The sequence below is a fragment of the Meleagris gallopavo genome, chromosome 30 (genome assembly GCF_905368555.1).
Source record: "Meleagris gallopavo chromosome 30, MGAL_WU_HG_1.1, whole genome shotgun sequence".
NCBI classification, from domain to species: Eukaryota; Metazoa; Chordata; class Aves; order Galliformes; family Phasianidae; genus Meleagris; species Meleagris gallopavo.
The window spans coordinates 2814667-2837891 of record NC_139433.1 but is presented as its reverse complement, the minus strand read 5'-3'; the positions used below and the strand labels follow the sequence as shown (position 1 = coordinate 2837891).

Here is a 23225-nt window from a genome sequence, read left to right as displayed (position 1 = left end):
GACATGCAAAGCAATAAATCATGCATAACTGAATGTAAAATAAAGGCAAACTAAATTAAATAGCAAACTAAACAACGTAAAAACGAAATTATGCATTCAAAACAAACAAAAAAAAAAGCAAACTGCAAACTGTACATTTCTGAAGTATCCAAAAAAAAAAAAAAGTAAATCTCAAATAAATGAAAAAACAAGGTAATAAAAAGTGTGAATGATAACATACCGAAAAGAATAAAGAGGCATTGGGGTGTAACTCTCTTTAGAGAACAGCAGAGCAAGGCAGCGGAGGGACAGGGAAGAGGTAAGGAATCGAAGGGGAGAGCGAGGTTGCACAAATCGTCCACAACGAGGAAGGGCAGAATCCCCGGAAATGGCGAAATTGGTTGATGGATGATGAAGTTTTCAAGATGGTTAATATTGAAGGGCAGGTTGGTTTCCGAAGAGCAGGGTTTTTTTTTTTTTTGGTTTTGTGTTTTTTTTTGTGTTTTTTTTTTTTTGAAAGGGGAATATATATGTTTTGTTTTTTTTTTTGTTTCAAGCAACAACAGGAAGCAGAAGTACCGTGCAGTCAGTTGGCAAAGAAATTCCGGATCAGGGGAAGAAAAAAAAAATATTCAGGGATGGGGGAGAAAAGAAAAAAGTAGCAAAAAACACAGGTCAGTAAATACATAAGGAAATATGTAGTGTTCCATCAGTCAGATTTATAGAATTCTACATACAATAACTTGTTTACAGAAACAGTTAATAGGTTTTACCTAGTGGAACACAATGATAAAGAAAAGGCATTTTTAACTTCAGATATACAAAGAGGTAAGAGACAGTATCGCAACAGAATGACTTCACGAGCTTTGATACTCAAATTGCAGTGATGTTCCCTAAAATGTCACTGAAACTGTCACTGATTGCTGCCATTTCAGAGGGAACACTTCTTGGATCAAATCAAACAGCTGGAACTGCTCCTCGAGGATTAACGACAAAGGGAAGCAATCTATAATTGCGTATTTAATTGTAAAAAAGTAAAAAGCCAATTCGGATACTAAGCAATGTCATCTGGATGAGCAGCTGCACCACCACCAAAAAAAGCCTGGTAGGAGTGCTGGCTAAAAAAGGAGCTTGGTAGCACTTTACAACCAAGTCTGTTCCCTTCCATCTGTCTCAGGGGGTTGGAGTTGCTGTGCAGGAACCCAGCACTGCTACTACTGATCCAGAAAGGGAAAGCATCTCTGCTCCCACTGACAACTGCATTCCAAGTGAAAGTCGATGCAAGCTGAAGACTTGAGACGGCTTCATCTTGCCATGGAAAGGAAAAAAAGATGGAGTCATTTCAATTTTCATGCTTCTGAGTCAGAAAAAAAGCCTCCCAGCTTATTGCAGAGCAGTCACTCTGGAGAAATACTGTCTCTTAACTAACTGTTTGTGGCACAGGTAAGTTTCTACAACACTGATTATACAGGCAATGGAAAAAGTTTCAGGTATCAGGTCTGTTAGTTCACAGCTTCAGTACAAGTATCAAAGTCTCTCTAGCCCAAAGATAAGCTGGATGGATAGTGAGGAGCTCATAAACACAAGGCATGAAATAACCCAGTATGTGAACAAGGCACACACCCCTCAGATGCCACTCTTGGAGAGCAGCAAACGCATGCAAAGTAAAGAGGGGCAAAAAGCACAGTCTTATCATTGCCATCCAGATAACACAAAGTCATCCCCCAAAAAACCAAGCTGGGCAGCATTACAATGGTTGAGAACAGCAAGGCCAGCTCTTAGAAGTGTTTTGTTTGAGCAAGCATGACACTGGGACTGAGATGACAGCTTCTGGAATGGCAGAAAATACACCTCATCCAAACCAGGGCTGCTTGCAGTCCTCAGCATTATTTTATGCCCTGGAGAAAACAGTACTGGCAGGTGAGGAGTAGTCTGAAATACTGCTCCAATTGGTGCCTCTCACCACAAGTTAAGTGTTTTCTCTTTGATTACTCATCACATCCAGGCTTCTCCTTTGATGCAAAAGAGGTTTTGTGGTTACTCTGCCATCACTGTTAAGTTTCATAGCTTTGCAAAGTAGGATTAAGTTGTGTGTGCAGTCCCACCAGTTAAAGTGTGCTCAGCAGACTGATCACACGCTATCACACACAACAGGAGATGCTACACTTTCAATCCAACACAGAGCCAAAAGCTGACTGGGAATAATTCAAGGTATCAAATTCTTACGATGCAATCTTCTGTTAAAGACTTTTTTGCACATAATTTCCTGCTTTGTTATTAAGGAAACCCAAGCATTTCAACTCACTAAGTCAAATAGAATTGGAAATGTAAACTGTGAGCTGTTAAGGGGTTTAGCTAAGGAAAACCTTCCCGAAATCTTGGAAAGGAAAAATGTGCAAGCACATGGCAGAGGAAATAACTGCACAAGTATGAAGTCAAGCTGGCAGGGGTCCAGACACTATACAGAGCAAAGGTCAGAATGAACTCTGTAGTTCTGAATTAATGTATTAAAAATCTAGAACATGCTAAGGGAAAGAAAGAATGGGTGTGGCTCTTCTGACCCAATGACAATACTACATGGGAATGGCAGAGAGATTCCAAACGAAGGGAGGGAGGGAACAGGTATTGTAGTCTTTGTGGGACAAGAGCAGGCAGGCAGCATCCTCAGCTTTTGACTAAAGAGCAGCAAGGTTTTAATTTGAGACATGGACTTTCTGATTTCCTTTCAGCAACTAGAGTACTGTCTGCTTTGAGATTGAGAGCTGGCAGAGCACATCTGCTTTTCTAACTTTGCCGTTTCCTTTAGGACACAGTAGGGTTTCACTTTGAATGATTTTCAGCATAATCTGCATTCAGAAAGTGAAAGTAGAGGTAACAGGAAGGAGAAAAAAAAAAGTAAAATTAGGACTCCACTAACCTCAGGATTCAGATTGCTAACCAGCAGAACAGAGTTCCCTGCCCCAGCGAGGCCGGGAATGGCAATCCGTCCTGCTGCAGCCGCTGCAGCTGCTGCTGGGATAGCCAAAGGAGCTAGAGCTCCATGAACATTTTGAACTGTCAAGCCTGGAAATTAAAGAATATTAACCAGTGAAGAAGTTAACAGCACGTACTCTAGTGTATCTGCTGCACCAGAAGGGAGAACAGCACACCTTCTGTAACATGCAAGTAACCATTCAAAACACAGTGACTATACTCTAACAGCAACAGAAGCCTCCAGTTCTGGTGCTGCAGGAAATGGTGTCATTTCTCATAGTAATTGCTCTTTGCAGTGCCTGGTGCTCAACAGATGCCTCAGCACGATCTTGTTGACTACAATATTTTGCACGTTTCACAAGAAGCGGAATCAGCACAAAGCCTCAGCTCTGGTGGGGCAGGAAAGGTCTCACAAACGGTGTAATTGGAAGGGTCTTTCCAACCAGTGCATGCCAAAAAATGCTTTGTTCTTTAACCATGCATATAAAAATTATCAGTTATCATGCCACCCTCGGCTAATCTCTTATTGAATGAAGGAACATTAAGGCTTCACTTCTAGGCTGTTCACAGAACACCTGGCCTCACCACATTAAAGCGTCGCCCTTTGGAGGGCTGAAGTTCTAGGAACAACAGTTAGCAATGAATTACATGGGATTATTTCAAGGGACGTGGTTTGCATCCCCATGAGGAAAACATACTAACAAAATATTGGCATTTGGTTTGTGATTGTTCTTTCATTTCATAAGCAAGGAAATCCCACCAAGTTACTGGGAAGTCAGCATACCAAGCTATGTTACGAGAAGTTAAGAACTGTTTATCTGACACTGACAAGTATATTTAGCATCTAAAGCTTAAGTATTTGTCTCATATTTGCATAGGCATGTAAGTAGAAATATTTTGTTATCACCAACGTGAATTTTAAGCTTCAGAACAACTGTAATAATGTAAATTCAGCTCATACTGAATACCAGCTTTACTCAGATCTTATGGGTAAGCAAAGATTCCTTGCTTCTGTTCACTTTTACAGATGTAAAGGTGAGGTTTCCCAAACTCAGCAGCCCCATGAGGAAAAGCTAAATGCAAAAACCTTAACTTACCAATAAATCTCCCAATAGAGTAATATTTAAATACTGTTTTTAGTGTTGCTCCCACTCAATTTTCTTCTTTCCACGTGAATATTGCTTAACCAGAGTAACTACAGCTCCACACTTGGTTGAGATTACATACTGAAAAAATCTTTCCCCTCCACGCCCAAGTGTCAGCATTTAGGACTTAAAGGACTCCACTCCCCCCCAACCCACCACTACTTAGCTTTAAAACATCAAGATGCTTCAGCAACAACCAGAGAACCTATATAAAATTCCAACTTACGAAGTACAGTACCTGCAGCCTGAGGAATTGCAAAGGTGGGAGGAAAGCCAGCTCCTGCATATGGAGAGGCAGGGATTATTCCTGGGGCACCTGGGAAAGAGACACACATTATACACAGATACTCAACAGCAGGAAAACTTTAGGTTTAACCTGTCTTCATCTGTCCTTCTATGTATGAATTGGAAGCTAAACCAGGTCAGAAATGTCTTTAAAGCAACACTGAGTTTCTTCAAGAAATGACAGCAGCATTCCTCGAGCCCTGCTGGGCTGACACTGCCAGCAGAAGGCAGCTGTTGACCAGAATACAAGTTACCAGCTCCCATCACTGTTTACCCATGGTACAGTTTCCAGAAGCATGGGTTACAACACCCCCAAATTACTGCTCAGTCTGTGCTGCAAACAGAACAGCAGATGGCACTCGAAGCACAGACAGCTGCTAAAATCTTTTAAATCCCCACACAAACAGCTTTCACAGCAGCGACACGCAGCCACAAACATATGCCCATGCAAGTATTCTGCACTCAGATTCAGTGATCCCAAAATTCCTCATTCACACTATACTCTAAAATTTTTCACAACCAAACACAATGAATCACATCCTCTTTTCCCCAGCTAAGAGGAGTTGTTACACCTGCCCTGCTCCCACGTTAAGAACTCTCACCAAAAGCAGCTGCCATGGTCTGATCAAGAGGAGGCTGGTTATCCCCAGAAGGTAGGTCTGGTCGTGTGTAATCTCTGCTTTTGTCATTATTATATTTTACATTGAGACTTGTGAGCTTTGAGAAATCTATGCGCAGCGTACAACAGGCATTGTAGATATTCTGTCCATCCAAAGACTGCAAGGAAATCAATCACTTTTTAAATGCAACATGAATTTATATTAAATATCACAAAGAAATCTCTGAGGAGAGAAAGTGCTGCATCACTCCAGGGAGTGCTGCATCTGAAGACAAACAAATAACCTGGGCAGAATTAACACCACTTCCACTCATCCCTTCAATAATTATCCTCGTTACACCACACTGCTCTTGGTGGTGAACTTCCCTCCCACTCACACGTGCAATCTGCCGTTTGGGTGATGCTTTCACAAAACCACATACACACATTTGTCCTAGAATAACAGCAGCAAGGTGAAAAGTTGAAACAACACAGGTATTTAGCACTGCAAGCATAGTACTCACCAGTTTGGCATGCTGAGCACTCATGGGGTCAGCATATTGTAACAGAGCCTGAAATTGGTTGTTCTTCGTGAACGTAATTATTTTCAAGACTGTACCAAATTTGGAAAAAATCTGCAAGATAATATTTGCACATTTTGTCACCTCATCACCAGAACTGAGCATCATACTCATATTTCACATTATCAGAAGCAGAAACAACAAGAACTGTCCTGTCCCCCTGTAAGCTTCCCAACTTGAAAGTAGGCTTTAAACTATGCCACAAGCACTGTTTATCCTACATCATGGCAACTGCCTAGAGAAGAAACAGGGTTAGCTCAGTGCATCTTTAATAAAGTCCTCATTTTAACATCGCTCTGATATGGGAAGATGCATACAGACGTTCACAAACTCAAACATTTTCAGGATTTCAGGGATTTTTACATGCAGTCAAGCTTGCATTTTAAACAAAGATCAAGTTGAGTGACTGCAGTGGAGAGCAAGAACAAGTTTCCAGATAAGTTTCTATTTAAGTGACATAGGTACATGTCAGTTAGTACACTGCAGTAGTTTCCCATGGAGGCTAAGCATCACTGTGGGTGGAGGAAGCAATGTATTAACACCAGACTGCTAAGACCAGTCTTGAAACTGTAACATTTGTCTGCAAATCCAGACCAGGCTGCAATCCCACTACAGCAGGCGAGCAAACCTCTGCAAATCAAGACTGACCAGATTGAAAACAAAACTGAGAGCCTCATGTAGGCATCAAGGCCTCTAGAAAGCAGAAAACTAACAGCTGTGGTCAGAGCTGCTCTTTCCAGAGCCCGCTTTACAGATATAGACATGTGCTGTTACAACTCTAACACTAACAACGTGTAATTCCCTATTTGCCTCTTCCCCTTCCTCCAGTCTTCAAGCTGTGGGGACTTTTTTTTACCTGATGCAGAACATCTAGAGTGACAGGATAGAAGAGATTCTCCACAATGATCCTCAGCACAGGGCTCTGGCCAGCCATCGCCATCCCCGCATCCACAGCTGCAGCAGGGGCTGGCAGTGCCAGGTTTCCTGACTGAACAGAGTTCACTGCTTGCAGAGCTGCTTGGGCACGCTGCAGAACCAAACATCCTGTTAGACTGACACTCCTGCTTGCAAAAATACAATTCAGCTTTTTTTTTTTTTTTTTTTTTGAGTCTCCCCATCTATGTACTACAGAACAACAAGCAGCAATTTATTGTTTCTGGAGCTGAGAATGCAGTATTTCAGCACATTTTAGACATGGGAAATACAAGGTCACCTCAGTCAATCACAGCAATGCAAAACACACTAAATAAAATGCTACTTACACTGCTGTTATCTATACTCTTGCTCAGCACCCACTAATGCTGCAAAGTTACTCCACTGCTCAGAAAAAAGGTAAAACCAGGCTCTTTTGGAATGCAACATCACCTCCAGAACAATACTGAAGCTGACAAAAAACTAACAAGTTCAATGCACAACTGCCATCAGGGTCCAGCAGTGAAAACTGACATGGCAGTTCTGTTGAGTGTCCTTTCTGCACATAACACGTGCATCAAATTGGGCTTCTGTTAGATGCACCAAGCAGTGGCACTTCATCTGCACAGTAAGAGATGCTCTGATGCTGATGAAAGTCAGGCTGAAAAGCGAGGAAGCAAATTGGACGTGTTAGGAAGCCATCCCTGATAAGGAAGTGCAGGTAACCTGAACTTCTTTCCAATGCTCCAGTCCTGAAAGATTGCCAAGAGCAGCTAAGCCAAAAATGGAACTTCCTACTAGGCTGAGCCTGTTTTACACAAACTCTAGACAGCCCAAAGCATTAAGAACCACTGTGTTCAGTGCTGCCTGTTTCAAAGCTAGCACATACCAGCAGCCCTCTCCAGCACTTACAGGTTTTGCCTCCATCAGAGCTTCATTTTACATAAACTTCTTAAACACCAGCAGCATTTTTGAAGCACTCTAAGTCTTTAGAGAGGCACTGTTAGTTTCTAATTAAAGAACGCTAGAGTGCAATTTTTTGTGATCTCACTTATTTTCTCTCCAACATTAAGGAAGTTTTAGCAGCTCATTTAACAGTCGGCTGAAGCTCTGGACAAAAATATCTTTTACCATAGATATTCTTCCATAAGCTAGAAGCTTGGGGTAGAAATCAAGTAGCAAATGGAAAAGTTGCAAGCAAAGGGAAAAAGGTGGTCAGAAGCAGCCATGCTGAAAGACAGCCCATCAGAAGCTAGATGAGAGGCATTTCTATTCAATCAAATTCTCAGGAAACACAACGTGCTCTTTTTAACACTTCCATAGACATAGTTCATCTCAAAACCCTTCCAGGCCTACACCAGCAGCAAAACCACCAGCTGGGAACCGTCTGTCCCTCCCACCTGTGTGACAATGTTAAGAAAGAAACTAACTGCTTGGTTTGGTGAGTTGTCTGTCTTAAGCTCCTTGTGGTTGGAGAACTGGATGTAGATGGGTTGGCTTCGAAGGACTGGAGTGACTGTGGTGTAGTAGTTTACCATGGTGTTGGCTGCCTCCTCTGTATTCATTTCTATGAAAGCCTACACAGAAAGTCAAATCAATCAATTCAGCACATTAGCAAAGCAGCTCACACTAGCAGACATGAATGCTTATCAGTAGCATGTGATTGATGAATTCAGAGGGAGCTTCTAGTTGAAATGAACAGCGTTTAATTTTCACAGCTGCACTCATAGGCCAGACTGACATTAATGCAACGTCCAACTCATCCTAAGATCTTTATGCTGCATATATCTGGGGGACTGGCAATGATAGAAGTGCCTGCTACAACACTGGAGTAGAGCAACAATCCAGACTCTCAACACTTACTACAATAAGCAGCTTTCCATACTTCTGCAAACCTACTCACTGTTTCAGACCTTTGTGGTCTTCTCTATTTCAGAAGAAAACCATAAGGAATTTTAGCAAGTCATCACATTAAGCACAGAGGTTGCTCTGTGCAATGCCCAATCGGAGGAACTGAATTCTACATCCCTTCGTGTCAGATGCCAGTATGTCAGACCACCCCCCTGCTGCCACGTGTAGCACAGCAACCAGATGTAAAAGAATACTGATGGGAAGGTTCAGCCTGCACTGCTATCCCACCAGCAGCTGCATGTGACATCACCAGCCAACGTAATAAACCAATAAGCATTACTTTTGGAGCAGCCCTTCCATGACATCACACTACACATCAGAGGCACGTTTTCATCACTAGGATTAAAGACACTGCAGTTGAAGCAATGATTAAAGTTGGCTTGCTTTTTAACTCCTTAATTTGTACAATTACAGTCACAAAGCTCACACACGCCTTCTGCATTATCCAGTGGTGCTTCAGCTTCACCCAGCTCATTTTTTTTTCCCTATCTGGAAAGGTATCCTTAATATGCAAGGTTACAGTGGTGGTTACTCAACAACCAAACTGGCTGCAGTGAAAAAGGCCAACTCACAGCACTGTTGGCCAAGCCATTTACCTGGCCTGTAATCTACAAGAACAAGCATGATGCTAATTATAAATGACTACCAATAATTACGGACTCAGCCTGAAAATAATATTTTCTACAGCTCATGGGACAGCCACGGAAAAGTAAAACACAGCATGCAGAGGTTATCAATCCAAATGAGTCACAGTTGTTCTGACAACTCCGAGCTGCTTTACTGATGACAAACTCAAGTCTTTGTCAATCTCTGCTGTCACTTGTGGACACGGTACCTGGTTTTTGCCTTTCAGCATCAGAAGGTTGGTGACCTTGCCAAAAGGTAAGCCCAAAGAGATGACCTCAGCCTCCGTGACGTCACTGGGGAGCTTACGGACGTGGATCACTCTGGATGGGACCCCAGCACTTCTGCTGTCCCCTTTGAATTTTTTGCTGTCGTTTCCATTAGCTGTAAATAAAACAAAACAAGCAGCTGCTCATTAGGGTGAGTTTGATGAACAAACACACAATCAGTACTTCTGATGTGCACCTTGTGCTCCCTGTCCACTTACTTCTATTACAGAGAAAATCTATTGTCTAATTTAACCTGAGTCTGAACATAGTTTTACTCCTTTTCAGACTACATGAATGTGAGTGATGGAGCTGAATGTCACTGCAATGGAACACACTCTCCAGTGGCCATTTTGCAGCACGCAGATTCCCAGACACATTTCTACTGCTTAATTCCAATCCCTTATTTCAGATGCTGCTTTATTTCTCTTCACTCCAGCACTCTTAGCAATGAAGCACATTTCATGACGTCCTTCTCAAACAATTATTATAACAATAAATACAACCCAACGTTTTAGATCTGCTGGATTACATCTGTGGCACTATCAGACAGCTGATAGGGTCTGGCAGAGCAAAACCAGGGGCTCAAAAGAGAACAGCAGCTCAAGGTAAGATAATTCAAAGCACTGATGAGCACATTAGGCAAAATTCTGTTCTGGTGGGATCGCTGACCTCTAGATGGTGTCAGACTCCTGGAATAAACAACAGCAGTTTGCTACATATGGCCAAAATAATCCTATGTGAAACACAACTGTGTTTCAAGGACACCAGTTTGCAGCAAAACTTATTTTATGACTGTAAAATCATTAGAACAAATGTTTTGAAGCAAATTTTTTCAGTTTGCAAACAAGGTGCAAGGCAGGAGTTTATTGTTCAGCAGCATCTTACAAAGACCTAGTAAGTATTAGAAATATATATTTTTTAAATGTAAAAATATATATTAAAAACCAAAATCAGACCTCCTGATAGTATCTGCAATATCCATCAATTGCTATTCTTTTCTTATAGGCAGTATTACCTGCAGAAGAGGCGTTGCTGCTCATGATAAAGGGTCCGTTAGTAACACAAGTAGAGAAAAGCTCGTCAGATCCCCGCTGGAAGAGAAAAGAAGAAAGGTAAACTGACAGCATTTCTACTGAAATCCGCTGTTTTCAGAACACCTGAATAGAACAACTGATATTAAGGTGTAGAGAAGCTGAACAGAAGCGCAAGTGAAAATATACTGACAGTCAACCTCATCACCATCAATTAAATATAAGTAAGATCCAATTTGGTAACTGAATAGCACTATCCAACGGCTCTGTTGAGGTAAACGCCAGGAATCTCAGGAGCTGAAGCATTGCTGAGTTGTCTGAAGCCAGTGTTGAGCATTGAGCACACTGATATTCACTGCTTCCTAATAAATATAACCATAGTTCTGATTGGTGTCAGACTGATTTTCATTCTTTAAGGTTAAGCTTGAGCACTGGGAGTTGATCTGAAATAGCAAAGCAGATAGCTAGCATCTATTCATTAGTACGTTTTTAATGCCATTCATTAAGATTAGACCAATTATTTTACTGTGGGCTACCAAGACTAGAGGAAGTCTTAAGCAAAAGGCAATTTGTGACTTGATGATGAGATAAAGATGCCATTCTCCAGTGAAAATGGGATGACAACGTGGAGATATTAAGAAATAGATGGAACTCTCCCCCTCTTCCTCCCCCAAGAAAAAAAAGGGAAAGAAGAAAATGAAGCTCCTTGAAGAAAGCTACTCTAAGATGTAGATAAGTAGAATCACATAGGATGATGTGTATTATCAGACCACAGGGCTGTTTTCCAGCCACAGTCCTCAGAACAGCAGCAGTATCTTCCACAGGGCAATAGCACAGCAACACCTCAGCAAACACTTCAACCAAAGGACTGAGCATTCTGATGCTGAGAAACAAGCACCACAGGTACAAGGTTTGTGACCACATCCTCCCTTGCCTCTGCCAAGACTTCCACACTGAAGTCAACACAGCTACTTGCAGAGTAGAATAGCAAAGCATCTCCCTTTGGTTTTCCAGTGCAGCATCACGTCTTACAGAGCTTATTTAACCAAAACTCCCAAAAGGGCTCCTACCAGAATCACTCTGTCCAAGCAAACTGATACTACACAACTAATAGACATGCATTTATTTATTCTAGGCCTTCTGCTACCTGCAGGCAAGGTGTAATTCCATCTATTCTCACACCTGCACTGCTCTCCCTTCATTCCCTGAGAACAACACCGAGTGGCTCTGAGAGCACTGCACACAACTTCAGCTCATTACAGCATTCCCTGTGAGCCAAATGATCTGAACTGACCAGAACTAATCTAAACTAAGAAGGTTGAAAAAAGGCACCACTATGACAAACATTACATTTCATTACTACTTAGCACAAGCTATACTTAAAATCAGTAAGAATTTCAAACAATTACGCACAGGACCTCAAAGCTCACTGTGAGCACAAGCCAAACAAGTAAATTCAGCACCCAAAAGCAGCTTTTTCTAATTTCCAAATTATTTTACATAGCAGTGTCACAGCAGAAGACCCCAGCAGCAGTAGGAAATAAAGCCCAGCCCTGCCTTCACTCCCACCCAGGCACTCCAATGGAAACTGCCAGGATGCTATTCCTCCCCCACCCAGTATCTGCTGGCACCTGCAGTAACACGACCTGCACAGCAACAGGAGCTCTGCTGGCTGCACTGGGAACAGGTCAGGAAAGTAGGTCACACACGGAGCCCAGCACACTGAATTACAGACAGGAGATTGACTTTTTTCTTCTTCAGATCCTGAATTTCTTGTCTGACTGCTCGGTGCTGCTCTTCAAAGCTGAGCTCGAGGACTTTGATGTACTGAATAGGTGAAATTGGGGCAGGTTCCAATGCCATGCTTCATGTGCTGCTGCTGGTCACCTGCACAGCACTGACCTGGTCCTGCAAAGGCAAGAAGCACCCATGGCAATGTCACCTAACAAACTCATAATGAGCAATGGCCCTTTTAACAGTCGCTGTAATTAGCACTGGGATTTCTGAGCGCAAGCAAGAGGCAAGCTGGTTGTTGCACACCCAGCCCTGGTGGCCCTGCACAGAAGTGCCAGAGAACAAGCTTAGGAGAGAACAGGCCATAGCTGGGGTGACACCAGGCAGTCGGTGCAGGGAAGTCCTCACCAGAAGGAAACCCCACCAGCTGCTGCCTTTTCCTCTGCATTTCTTCCTTCATTGGTGCTGCTGGGACTCTCCTAACTGCAAGTCTCTGTTGGCGGATGCTTTCTGGAATAACTTACTGCCTGAGGTAAACTGAAGACAGAGCTCCATCCATCCGCACTCCATGGTAGGAACATCAGTGGGACTCCCAGCAGCTGCCTTTACAGTTGCAGTGATTGCCAAGAGGTCTTTTATTCTTTAAAACTGTGTTATAAATAAACTCAAATGCCCCATACAAAGCAATGCGTTGCTCCAGACCCAGAAGAAACAAATCAAGTCTGGTTGTTTCAGAAGATGAGCTTCTTGCCAGCACCATCTCCCTTGGGGATTCTGAGCACTACTGAAAAGGCTAGTAACAAAAAGTGCAGATCCTGATCTATTTAATGTTTTTACTCCTTTCTTTCTTTGAGGGCAGAACTATTTGAGCCATAAGGAAGGAAGGAGGTGAGCACACAGCTGTGTGGGTGCTGAGCTGCTGGCCAGCACTCCTCTCTGCCTTTGTATTCCCAAGCACCTGGGAGAAGCCCAGTTGTGCCACACATCAGCCAACTCTTCACATTAAAATCAGCCACCCCACTCACAGATGTTAATTCACACTGACATTTCTGCTCAGCTCATTCTATCGCAGCTGGTATTTTTTACAGAGAGATTAACAGAAACAACACTATGCTAACACAGTAACACTGCTCTGCATAAATCCATCAGCTCAGTTAACAAACCTCTTCCTGTTTACAGGAAAAAAATACCATCTTTAAAGCTGCGTTGCCAAACCTTACCTAGTCCAGGAGAAGGCTGTTTCCAGCACCAGCAGCACCAATTAGACACACTCTGCTGACAGGTAAAGCATTGCCTGGGAGTGTTGCTATGACAGCAACCTCCTTCTGTCCTCAGCACACAGCTATGGAGGGCCTGTTGCTCAAGCTGCATTAAATTAATGCAACACTCCTGCTCCATGTGGGCTCATTATCAATATTTCAGCTCCCTTTCATGAATTAGACAAGGGAAACCTGCTGCAAGGCAGAATGCCAGCGTTCCCTATTTTTCCAGGTTACATTCTCAACCACCCCCCAAACCCTAAGCCACTTTTTGACTTTAAAAGCACATTTTAACAACTAAGTTGCAAGAATTTCAAATTAGCCTCTGCTTTCACAGCTTAAAAACCAATATTTAGCTCATAACACACTAACCACCTGCCTCACTCTCCCTAGGATTACAGCTAAACTTCACCGTGGTTGGGAAGGAAGAAAGGCACACCTAGGAACTCTACAGAAATGTCCAGCTGCCCAACGTAACCCTTTAGCCACTCCATGTCCTGTCATTCATTTCACATTACAACAAACCAACCACATTCTGCCAGTGCAAAACCTTAACATATCCACACAGTGATCAAAGCAAGAACCTAAAGATCAACAGTTGATATTTGTACGTGCTGACAGCCACCAGAAGATAAGTCTTACTGGCAGAAAGCAGCACAAAAATTACTAGAAAAGGAGACAGGGGAAGACACCCATCATGGGAAGGCCAGCACAAGCTACTAGCTGGCCAAGAAGAATATATATATATATATTCAGCATCCCTTTGAACGCCCTCTCCAGCCCTGCAAGTCTGCCCAATCAGCATCTACTTATACTACGTGCTTCCTAAAATCATGCAGATTTTGGACCCTGTAAGAGACCACCATAATAACTTTCACACACAATTACCCAAACCCTTTTTTGCTCTGCTAAAAGTACAGGAGAGTCTCAGAGCACAGAAAGAATTGGGCATCTCCAAAGTGTGTTTCAAAGGCTTCACATGAGCTCAGTCCCAAAGGAGCAGAAGAATGCACACTTTTGAGACTCTAATCTCTCTGCAAAGGAGCTGGTAACGAAAATCCAGTCCAGTGACCTCATTCACACACATTTTTAGTTACATTCCAGTGTTTTCTGCTGAGATTCAAGAGATAGGAATGGAGATAAATTTCAACTACTAGGAAGAATGGTGCAAGTTTTCCTCATCTCCCACAGGAGCCTCAGTCAAAGCAAGGCTCACTTCTACCCCCTATGCTCCTTTTTCCCCTCCTGCCTCCAGTATTCTTTACTTATTTCATGGTAGAGCAGCAAGAAAAATACCAGATTCTTATTTGTGCGTGAAAATACTTCTGGAGAACACATGATAAAAGCACATCCTCCTTCAAAGGAGGAGATTTAAGATTAGTACAGAGCAACTGAGGCCTGCAGCCTGTTTCATGGCTGTGAGGTGAGCCACGGCATTGCACCATGCAGTGGTTCTCAGCTGTAACTGCATCTCCCACAGATGGGACATCATCCAATCAGACCCAAAAACAAGAGCTGGGGGGGAATCCAGCCCACTCAGTGGCTCCTGGCTGATTTTCATGCACTGATTCAAATGCAGAAACCCCTGGAACACCTGCAAGTTAAATCCAGCCACGTGCTACGTGGGCATTAGCACACTTAGATTTCAAGCACTACTTAAAAACTCTGCTCATTTGGGGACACCAAACACCCAGCACCTTTAACTCAGAGTCTTTTAAATTGCTACAGCCCCACTTCTGTCTGGGCCACAGTCAGTGTAATAGCCATCCATAAGAGCCAGCATGCTGAACTTCCCAGTAAGCCTCACGTTGACATACTGGGTCCACACATTTCTCAGCATCCTGGAAACCAGATTTGTTGGTCGTAGCATTGCATACAACTTGGCACTCAGAAAGCCTGTTTTCCTACAGTACAAACTGTCACAACACCTGCTACAATGCCTATGGGAACTCCAATCTATACATACATATGAGACACCAGAAACTTCAGCACGACATTAAGCAACTGCTGCCACAACCCGAGGTGGGATTTGGCAACAGCATGCCTCAGCTCAGGCACACAGCAGCTTTACAAAGCCAGATCCTTCACCCCCTCATCACATCAGCCCCTCCCTGACTTTCTTTCTCAGCCTTAGCTGCTATGGAGACACTTCATGAAACAAACCTGCCCTCTGAGCAAATAAAAGGTGTGGCCATTGCAAATAGCTCTAAAATTCCTAAACGGCAAACGCTGCAGCAATGCAGTCATTCTTGCTTTGTAGGACAGCACACACCCAGGCTTTATGATCCACTGTTCCCAAGTTGAAACTTAACTAGCAGTCAGCCTTGAGCTCCTCTAATCGTTACAGCAGAGCAGACAGGTTCTCCATAAAGCTGAACACAAACACCAGCACACAAACACTGCTGGATGAATCACTTTGGAACAGATGGAAGCGATGAAGGAATATTTGGTGACCTAACCCATAAGCCAGCAAACTGAGCATGCAGGTTCAGAAAGAACCCCACACTAATTCAATCTCTTCCAAATCATTATTGTGTAACAACCAGAAACTGCTTCGGCACAGACCAAGCAATTACACTGAGATTACCACAACACACGCTGAACTAAGAGCAGAGCTTGATGAGTTTTCATGCAAAGCTTAGCAGACAGCTGTAGGAGAGCCCCACGGAGGTAGAAATTAAACTACATTCGCTCTTCCTCACCACGTTTGTCATCACCTCACTAGCAAGTGTGCATCTCCGCCCCTTCCAAGTGCACACAGCTTCAGCTTGTTTCCACATAGTGTTGTGGATGCAGAGTGAAGAACTGCTTTAGGCAGCTCTGACAGCTGATAAGCCTCTGATAACAACCTTGCTTACCACCTGCACTTCAACCCATAGCTTTAAATCCTGCTAATAAAGAATTCAGGCAGTTTCATAACCCACCATTGCTCACTGCTTGCCTCTGCACAGGACAGTCACCTACGAACTGCACACAGGTGCACAAAAGCAGACTTTGCACAGCAGATCACCCAGATGAGATGGAGCACTTCCTCCCCCCCACCGTGTGCTGCAGCCATGTGCCCTACATGTGTGATCACGCCTGTTGCAGGCAGGCCACAAGAGCCAGCTTGTTGCAGCCTCTCACTAAAGCCATAGGAGAGGACTGGAATTTCCTCACAGCATTCTTGGCTCGCTGCCTGAAGCCATAATTACTGTTCCCATGGCAAAAATCCTTGCTTGACCACAAATCACTTCTATGCAAGCAGTCTGTATCACACTCCAGCAAACCCCATTTTAAAAATTAACTTCTCAGATGCCACAAAAGTGTACTGTATTTTTTTTTCCTTGAAGTGTCAGCTTTTGAAGAGAGCTCAATTTAACAGAGAAATAAGGATTGTTCAGCATTTGCAGCAACATTTTTTAATTGAAATGCAACTTTAAAGAATGATGATATATCATAGTTCACACTCTGTCAGTCCTGCTTAGAGACAGTGCCCAGACCAGGCCCAGCACCTTCATGTCCAAGTACTGTGCCCCCATCTAAAGGAGATGCTTCCTTCCTTCCCAGATATTAAATCATGGACAGATGTGAGACTCAAGTCACGTGTTTCCAATCTACAGGACAATCCAGAAGTCCATGCATCAAGAGCCCTGTAACAGAACTGTAATGAGTTTCTAAACAAGTTGACATATTTCAGACTGAAGAGCATGAGGATTTGGAGGAATGGGAATTCCCAGGAATGGCCACAGTTATCACCTAATGGAAACAGGGGCATCAGGCAGCAAGCACTCAGGTATTCAGCCACGAGAACACCTGGGAACTTCAGTTACAGAACATAAATACAACACAGATCTCCGAGTTGTGAACACAGATGTGTGTCAGGATTCATAACACGTGAAAGATGGGAAAAAATCCTACAAAAAGTGCCCATACCCACCTCTAAAACAAGGCAGAGCAAACATACACATTTCTACAAAGCCTTCCATTTCAAAGCTGGACTGTAGTAACCCAGAACATCTTATAGCAGGGAGACAACCAAGAGGTCGTTGTTGTAAATCATTCCTGACAGTTTGCTCAGCAGTGTTTTTGGGTTACAGACACTTTCCCTACTGGTTCAAGAAGTCTCCAGCTTTGGGATATTTCAGTCACACCAAGAACATCTAAAAAGGTGCCCAGTGTTCTGTCATCAACAAAACAGAGAGCTCACAGCTTTCAAGACTCATCTCCTAACGCCTTAAGGAACTTGACAGAATGGTGTTCCTACCTTCTCTGCACATACATAGTAAAAATGAGTCAGTTTACACCCCAGGCCAAGAACACTTTTCCAGGTGAAGCACTCACATCCAGCCTAGGAGCTCAGCCAGCAAGCCTGTGAACACAGCTAGAAACGCTTTATAAAGCCAGCAGATCACTAAACTGCAGCTACACATTACGGTAAGTTATCAAGCAATTACAAGGAACATCTGCTTCTGAATGGGGGAGGAGGGGAAAAAAAAAATCAGTTAATCCTCAAAGCGATTTCAGCGATGCCCCAGGGGTCAGAAAAATGACACCAGAACAACAGAGCTCTATCAATGTCGTTATTGTAGCAGAGAAGACTGAAATGTTTCTGTGATGTTACAGAAACCTTCTGCAGTCCTTCCAACTGCTTTCTGGCAAACCAAAGGAAAGCAGATGGAAATAGAAGCACTAAAGAAGCAACAGCAGCATCACAAAGAGCTGTAGCCAATGAGGTTTAATGGTTACCACTGAGATAAGTGCTCTCAACAAGCAATTGATTACACAACTTGGTGTTGAGCTGCCTGCATCTCACTCCGTGCACACAGCACTAAGAGAAGCCCTCGCTTTGATGTTGCAGACAAGATTTTAACCCACCTACAAGCAAAATCCACAATAAGAATGAAGTGTTACAGTTTACCATTAGACAACACAACTTCTGTTACATAAGCTACACTGACATACTCAGCGACTTGTGCAAGCAATCAGATAACATGGCTGTATCAGAAAATGTTTTTAAGAACTTACCTTTATCAAGATGTTTCAACTTCCCTTTTTGCTCTGAGATCCGATTCAACCATTTCAACCCTCCCCTTCCCTGCCTTAACACACAGCTTCATTTTCAGTGCACTTCTCCACTCTCTGCCCCAGTGCCCAAACAGCACAGAGGCTGTTACAGCTCCATCCTGTGCTAGGAGTGAAAGCACGAGCTCAGGATTTCTCCCAGCCCTCACTGTAACCACCTGACTGCTCTGTGCTCCACAGACAGAACCATGAGGCATGCAATACCACATCCTGAAGCTTTTCAAGATGGACTGAGAAGACTACAATTACAGTTTCAGAAGCTTCTTAGTCACATTTAACTGCGTAGAAGCGTCGCTTAAAGCTGCAGATTAACAGATGCAACATTAATTCCAATTTAGGGGGCTTCAACCTAGATTAATCACATTACTCAGAGTGGTGGTCAAGAGACTGCTTGCTTTACTTTGTGAAGTAGCTATGAACTATTAGCCAGCTGTACTGCCCGTCCTCTAGTTTCCCCTCCTCCTCCTTCAGTGGAAGCTCAGCTCCTTGCAGCAGCTCAGTGCTGGTTGAGAACGCCATGCTGTCACTGTGATTGATTCAGATTTCAGACCATCATACTGCAAAAGTGGAACAACCTTGCCCCTACAAGCTGCTGAAGAGATCTCCTTCATGTTTCACACTCCTCAGAAACCCTGGAGCACTCACACACACACACACACACACACACCAGTGCTTACAGCACTCACATCCAGTTCTGTATTCTCAATATTACAACTATTTGCTTTCTAGGAGCAAATTCTCTCTAATACCTCTCCTCCACTTTGCACAGACCCACCAGAGCTCGCACCACACCAGCTCAGCTCCCTTCCACATCAGCCCTATCTCACACTGCATCACTCCACCAGCTATTTGAGCTGACACATATCTCTGTTCCTTATAATGAAGATAGTAACACAGCCACAAAGCTGCACGATCGTTCCTCTGAAGGCCAACATCCACATCCATGCACTACCAAATAAGAACCAGCAGGGCTGAACTGCCGTGACCCTGATCCCAGAACATTACCTACCATGTTCACTAAGGAAAATAAAAAGCCCTTAATACACCAAGGAGAGCCAATCTGTCCCACACATTCCAGTTCAGCATTTCAGAGGAATGTGCTTTATCCTGTGAACACTGCAGCTATTACCGAGCAGCACAGATAAGGAGGCTCCTGTCAGCACTTTAGTTTCAGGGCTAGGTCTGCACTTTCAAAACCTGAGACTGGAGGGTAAAGGTTATATTTACTGTACTCACAGGAGATAGAAATCAGCAGCTAAATACTCCATTTTGTGGCAGAAGGGGAATTCTAAAGAGAAAGGACCAATTTCTCCATTGAGAACCATTATCTAGCACACATAACAAGCACAGCTTGACATTTTAGCAGGGGAAAAGGGCTGTTCCTAAATGCAATAACATTCTCTTCTGACAGTTGATAATCAATGTCCAAATGCCAAGAGCTAAGTGCTGAGCTATAATAAAAGTTTTAATGCACATGAAACTAAATTACCTTCTGGACATGGTACCAGAAATAACCCCTTCAAGCTCAAGATCTACATTTGGTGAAGCTAAAATTAGGTCAAGATGCTGAGCAGTGTAAAAAGAGAGAAAAAGTGAGAAGTGCCTACCTTTGTACCAACTGTTATATCTTGGACAATGCTGTAGAAAAAAGAAAGAAAAGGATTAAAAAGTTAGATAGGTTTGCCACAAATATCCAGCATAGTTTACAGCAGTAAGAAAAAAAGCAAGTCAAAGTGCACAGTTGTCTTTGCAGGTGAGCCAAGGACAGTTCATACAAAGGAAATTATTAGATGGTGATGGTGGAGACCCGAGACCCAGCAGTCCTAGGAAAATAAAAATGCAGCTCTTCCACTGCCCAGAATGGAACGTGCCCCTTTTTAAGCATAATGCTGTGGGGCTGAAACTGAGAACCCCACGCTGCATAAGTCCTGCATTCTCCCTTCACAGGAATGCAGTGTGATGAGAACGCAGCCTTTGACTAAACCAAGGGCAGAAGTGTCAAGAGTCAGCTCCATCACCAACAGTCACCTCCACCATGCTTAAAAACCTGACACTGGATGGAGTAACCTCCCCTGTTCTTTAAAGAAACTCTCTCTTAACCTTGAAGGAGCAGTCAGCTCAGCATTGAGGACCAGCAGTGCTCAGAGCTATTGGTGCTCACAGCCCAGCTCCACCTGAGCACAGCCAGGCAGCACCCAGCCTAGCACAGTAGAAGGATAAAACAACTCTATCACAGATGCTTAAACTTTTAAGGTGAGAATTTCAGATTAACTGATCAACGTAGACAGTAACATAGCTGCACACCAAGCAACTTGGGCTAGCTCTTGTCAGCAGCACCCATCACTGCCATGAACACCCACAAAGCATCTCCCCTGCTGGAATCAGTCTGTCACACTGCACCCCAGGATCCTTCCAGAGCATCACCACACCTGGATATTATTTCCAGTGGGAGTGCTCAAGGCAGGCAGAGGATTTCAATTACACCCTCACACTGAAGATTTTTACTTATTTTTATAAATAAAATCCAACCCGTGGTAAAGCAGCAACGTAACACAACTGAGATACGAGCACCACTGCATCACCACCCATTTCAGCTCCTATCTTTCAAACAGAATCGCTGACAGAGTCCAAATGTTCAGGGCAGAGGACCCAGCACGGCTAGCTGCAGCCAGGAAGGACACACAGCACTAACAAGAAAGCAGTGCAGTCATTCTTACGACAACATGAAATCTGAAGTATTCAAGAACACCACTCAAACCTCAGCCAATAACAGCAGAAAACTTACAGACTCGTTCTTCCTTCCCTGCCCTTCTGCACCGCTTCATCTTTTAGGGAATTAAATACTGCTCCATCTTATTATTAAGCCATTCCCATCTCACCAGCTCCACAAATGAGCTGTCACGCACGCCCAGGCCAGCTCAGCTCCTCACACTTCCTCCTCCAACCCAACCTGCCATGTCATCACACAGCAGCATTTTGCAGCTGGAGCTGCAGCCTCGCAGGGGTTGGGATTCTCCAGGCTCTGCTCAGGTTCAGATGGTTCTGCTGCACTGCGAGGGCCACCACTAATAAGCTAATCACACCCACCTGTACGTGTCAGCTTCAAGAATCACCCTACAGCAACTACTACATATTCTATGAGTATACGTTCCTACAATTAAAATACATACATTGACCCACGGATTTCAATCATTAAGGTATTTCCAGCGAAGTGCATTACGAAGAAGGAATCTCTCCAGTTTCCAAAACTCTCAGCCTTACCCCCAGCAACTGCTCCTGCTTCCTGTTCCTCCTGCGGGCCTCAGGCACAGGAAATGTTTTACATAAAGTCGCCTTAGCAGGGGACAGCCTTTACAATTATCCAACAGGAAAAGCTTTTACATGCCAAGCACTACTGAGCCCAGAATTGCAACCCATGTGATAAACTACACAGAACTAGCAGCAGCAGCACTGATCTACTTTTTATTAAACACGATATTTTAATTTGTTTCTCCTGCACATTGTATCTTCAGTTGTGTTCTTATCATATAACAAGCTTCAATACGGGATTCATAGTTCACTTTCTAGAAGAGCTGGCAATACAGCCTTTAATGAAGTTACTCTTAACATAAAATGAAATGATTCCTGCGCTAACAGATAAAAGATTAAGTAGCAGGGCAAAACCTGAATCCTTTCCCAAACAGCCCTTCCATACAAACTCCCTGCATGCAGTAAGGATCAACCAGACACCAAACCAGGCATCACTTAAGGTAGGAGAAATCACAGCTCTGCTGGGGGCACACAGTGCCAGCCAGAGGAGCTGCTGAAGCTCCAACAGGGGACAGCTTTCCTGGGGTAAGCAGATCACACGGAGATCCTCCATAGGCCAGGAATAATTCAGACTCGTAACTTAAGAGCTATTACAACATATGCAGCAAAACAGCTTTCCCAACTGCATGTACTGTAAGATACAGTTTCGGGATGTGGTTTTTCTTTTTTATGAAAACAGACATTATTTCAGTGTAAAGAGCAAACCATGTCCCAAACCACATGATGCACGAGGAGCAGCGCTTTGGGCTCACTGTGCTTTAAGGCTCTGGGAGCACAAACTGCTTTTTGGGGGCTCTGGGACAAACTCGGGTCTGGGAAGAACCTGCTGAGCTCAACGCCGCGCTCAGCAAGGAACGAGAATCAGATCAGCAGGAAAACGCAGTTAGCCTTAAAGCAAACATGACTGTAACGGGGAAACCCTCGGAGCAGAACCAGCGGGGCAGAGAGTTCTGTGCCAAAGGATCTGAAAAACGAAAAGCCGAACCCGTGGCTCCGCACCCCCTCCCTCCCCATACATCTCAGAAGGGTTTCGGTTGCCTTTACTTCCACGTAGAGCGTCCCTGCGCCCCCGCATCGCCTCCACGCCCCGCAGTTGCCCACAAACACGGGAAGCCCCGCGCCTTTCCCCGCTGCGGACAATGGCAGTGAATCAGCCGCAAGCGCGCCCCCGCCGCCAGGTGCGCGCTCCCGTCGCCAGGTGCGCCCGCTCCCGCCACTCCCCCCCCCCACACACACGCGCGGGGACGCGCTCCAGCCCCTCACGCCCACGCGGCGCCGCCGGGCCCCCCGCACCCAGCGGGGCGGAGCCGCCGCCCCCACCTCCGGGCACGGAGCGGTGCGGTGCTGAGCGCGGCCTTCCCGAACCCCGCAACCGTGGCGGTGGTTTGAGGGGGGGAGGAGGGACCCTCAGTGCAGTTCTCGCCCCCCAGAGCCGCTCCTCATCCTGTGGTAAAGAACCCCCGCCTCAGCACCCCCGGCTCCGGCTCCTTCCCCTCCTCTCGCGGTCCGACCGCGCCCACGGTGCCCCCTCCCCCCCTCCTCCCGGTACCG

General features: G+C 44.4%; 1 protein-coding gene across 5 annotated transcripts in view; it reads right to left on the bottom strand.

Moving 5' to 3' along the window:
* Positions 1–23225, bottom strand: part of PTBP1 (polypyrimidine tract binding protein 1) — a 28371-nt gene that overhangs the window by 4878 nt on the left and 268 nt on the right. Inside the window, exons 1-11 of one of the 5 annotated variants that reach the window (XM_085212066.1) lie at positions 22995–23122; positions 19973–20003; positions 10293–10368; positions 9220–9392; positions 7904–8050; positions 6418–6588; positions 5505–5615; positions 4985–5159; positions 4324–4413; positions 2897–3042; positions 221–254 (exon numbers count right to left, since the gene is read on the bottom strand). In XM_085212066.1, coding sequence (XP_085068192.1) covers positions 221–254; positions 2897–3042; positions 4324–4413; positions 4985–5159; positions 5505–5615; positions 6418–6588; positions 7904–8050; positions 9220–9392; positions 10293–10317 — 1072 coding nt within the window. In that variant the 5' untranslated portion in view covers positions 10318–10368; positions 19973–20003; positions 22995–23122. Of the gene's footprint in view, positions 1–220; positions 255–2896; positions 3043–4323; positions 4414–4984; positions 5160–5504; positions 5616–6417; positions 6589–7903; positions 8051–9219; positions 9393–10292; positions 10369–11954; positions 11978–19972; positions 20004–22994; positions 23123–23225 lie in introns of those variants that run through there. The other 4 variants (XM_085212065.1, XM_010724978.4, XM_085212069.1 and 1 more) reach the window with 4 other exon arrangements.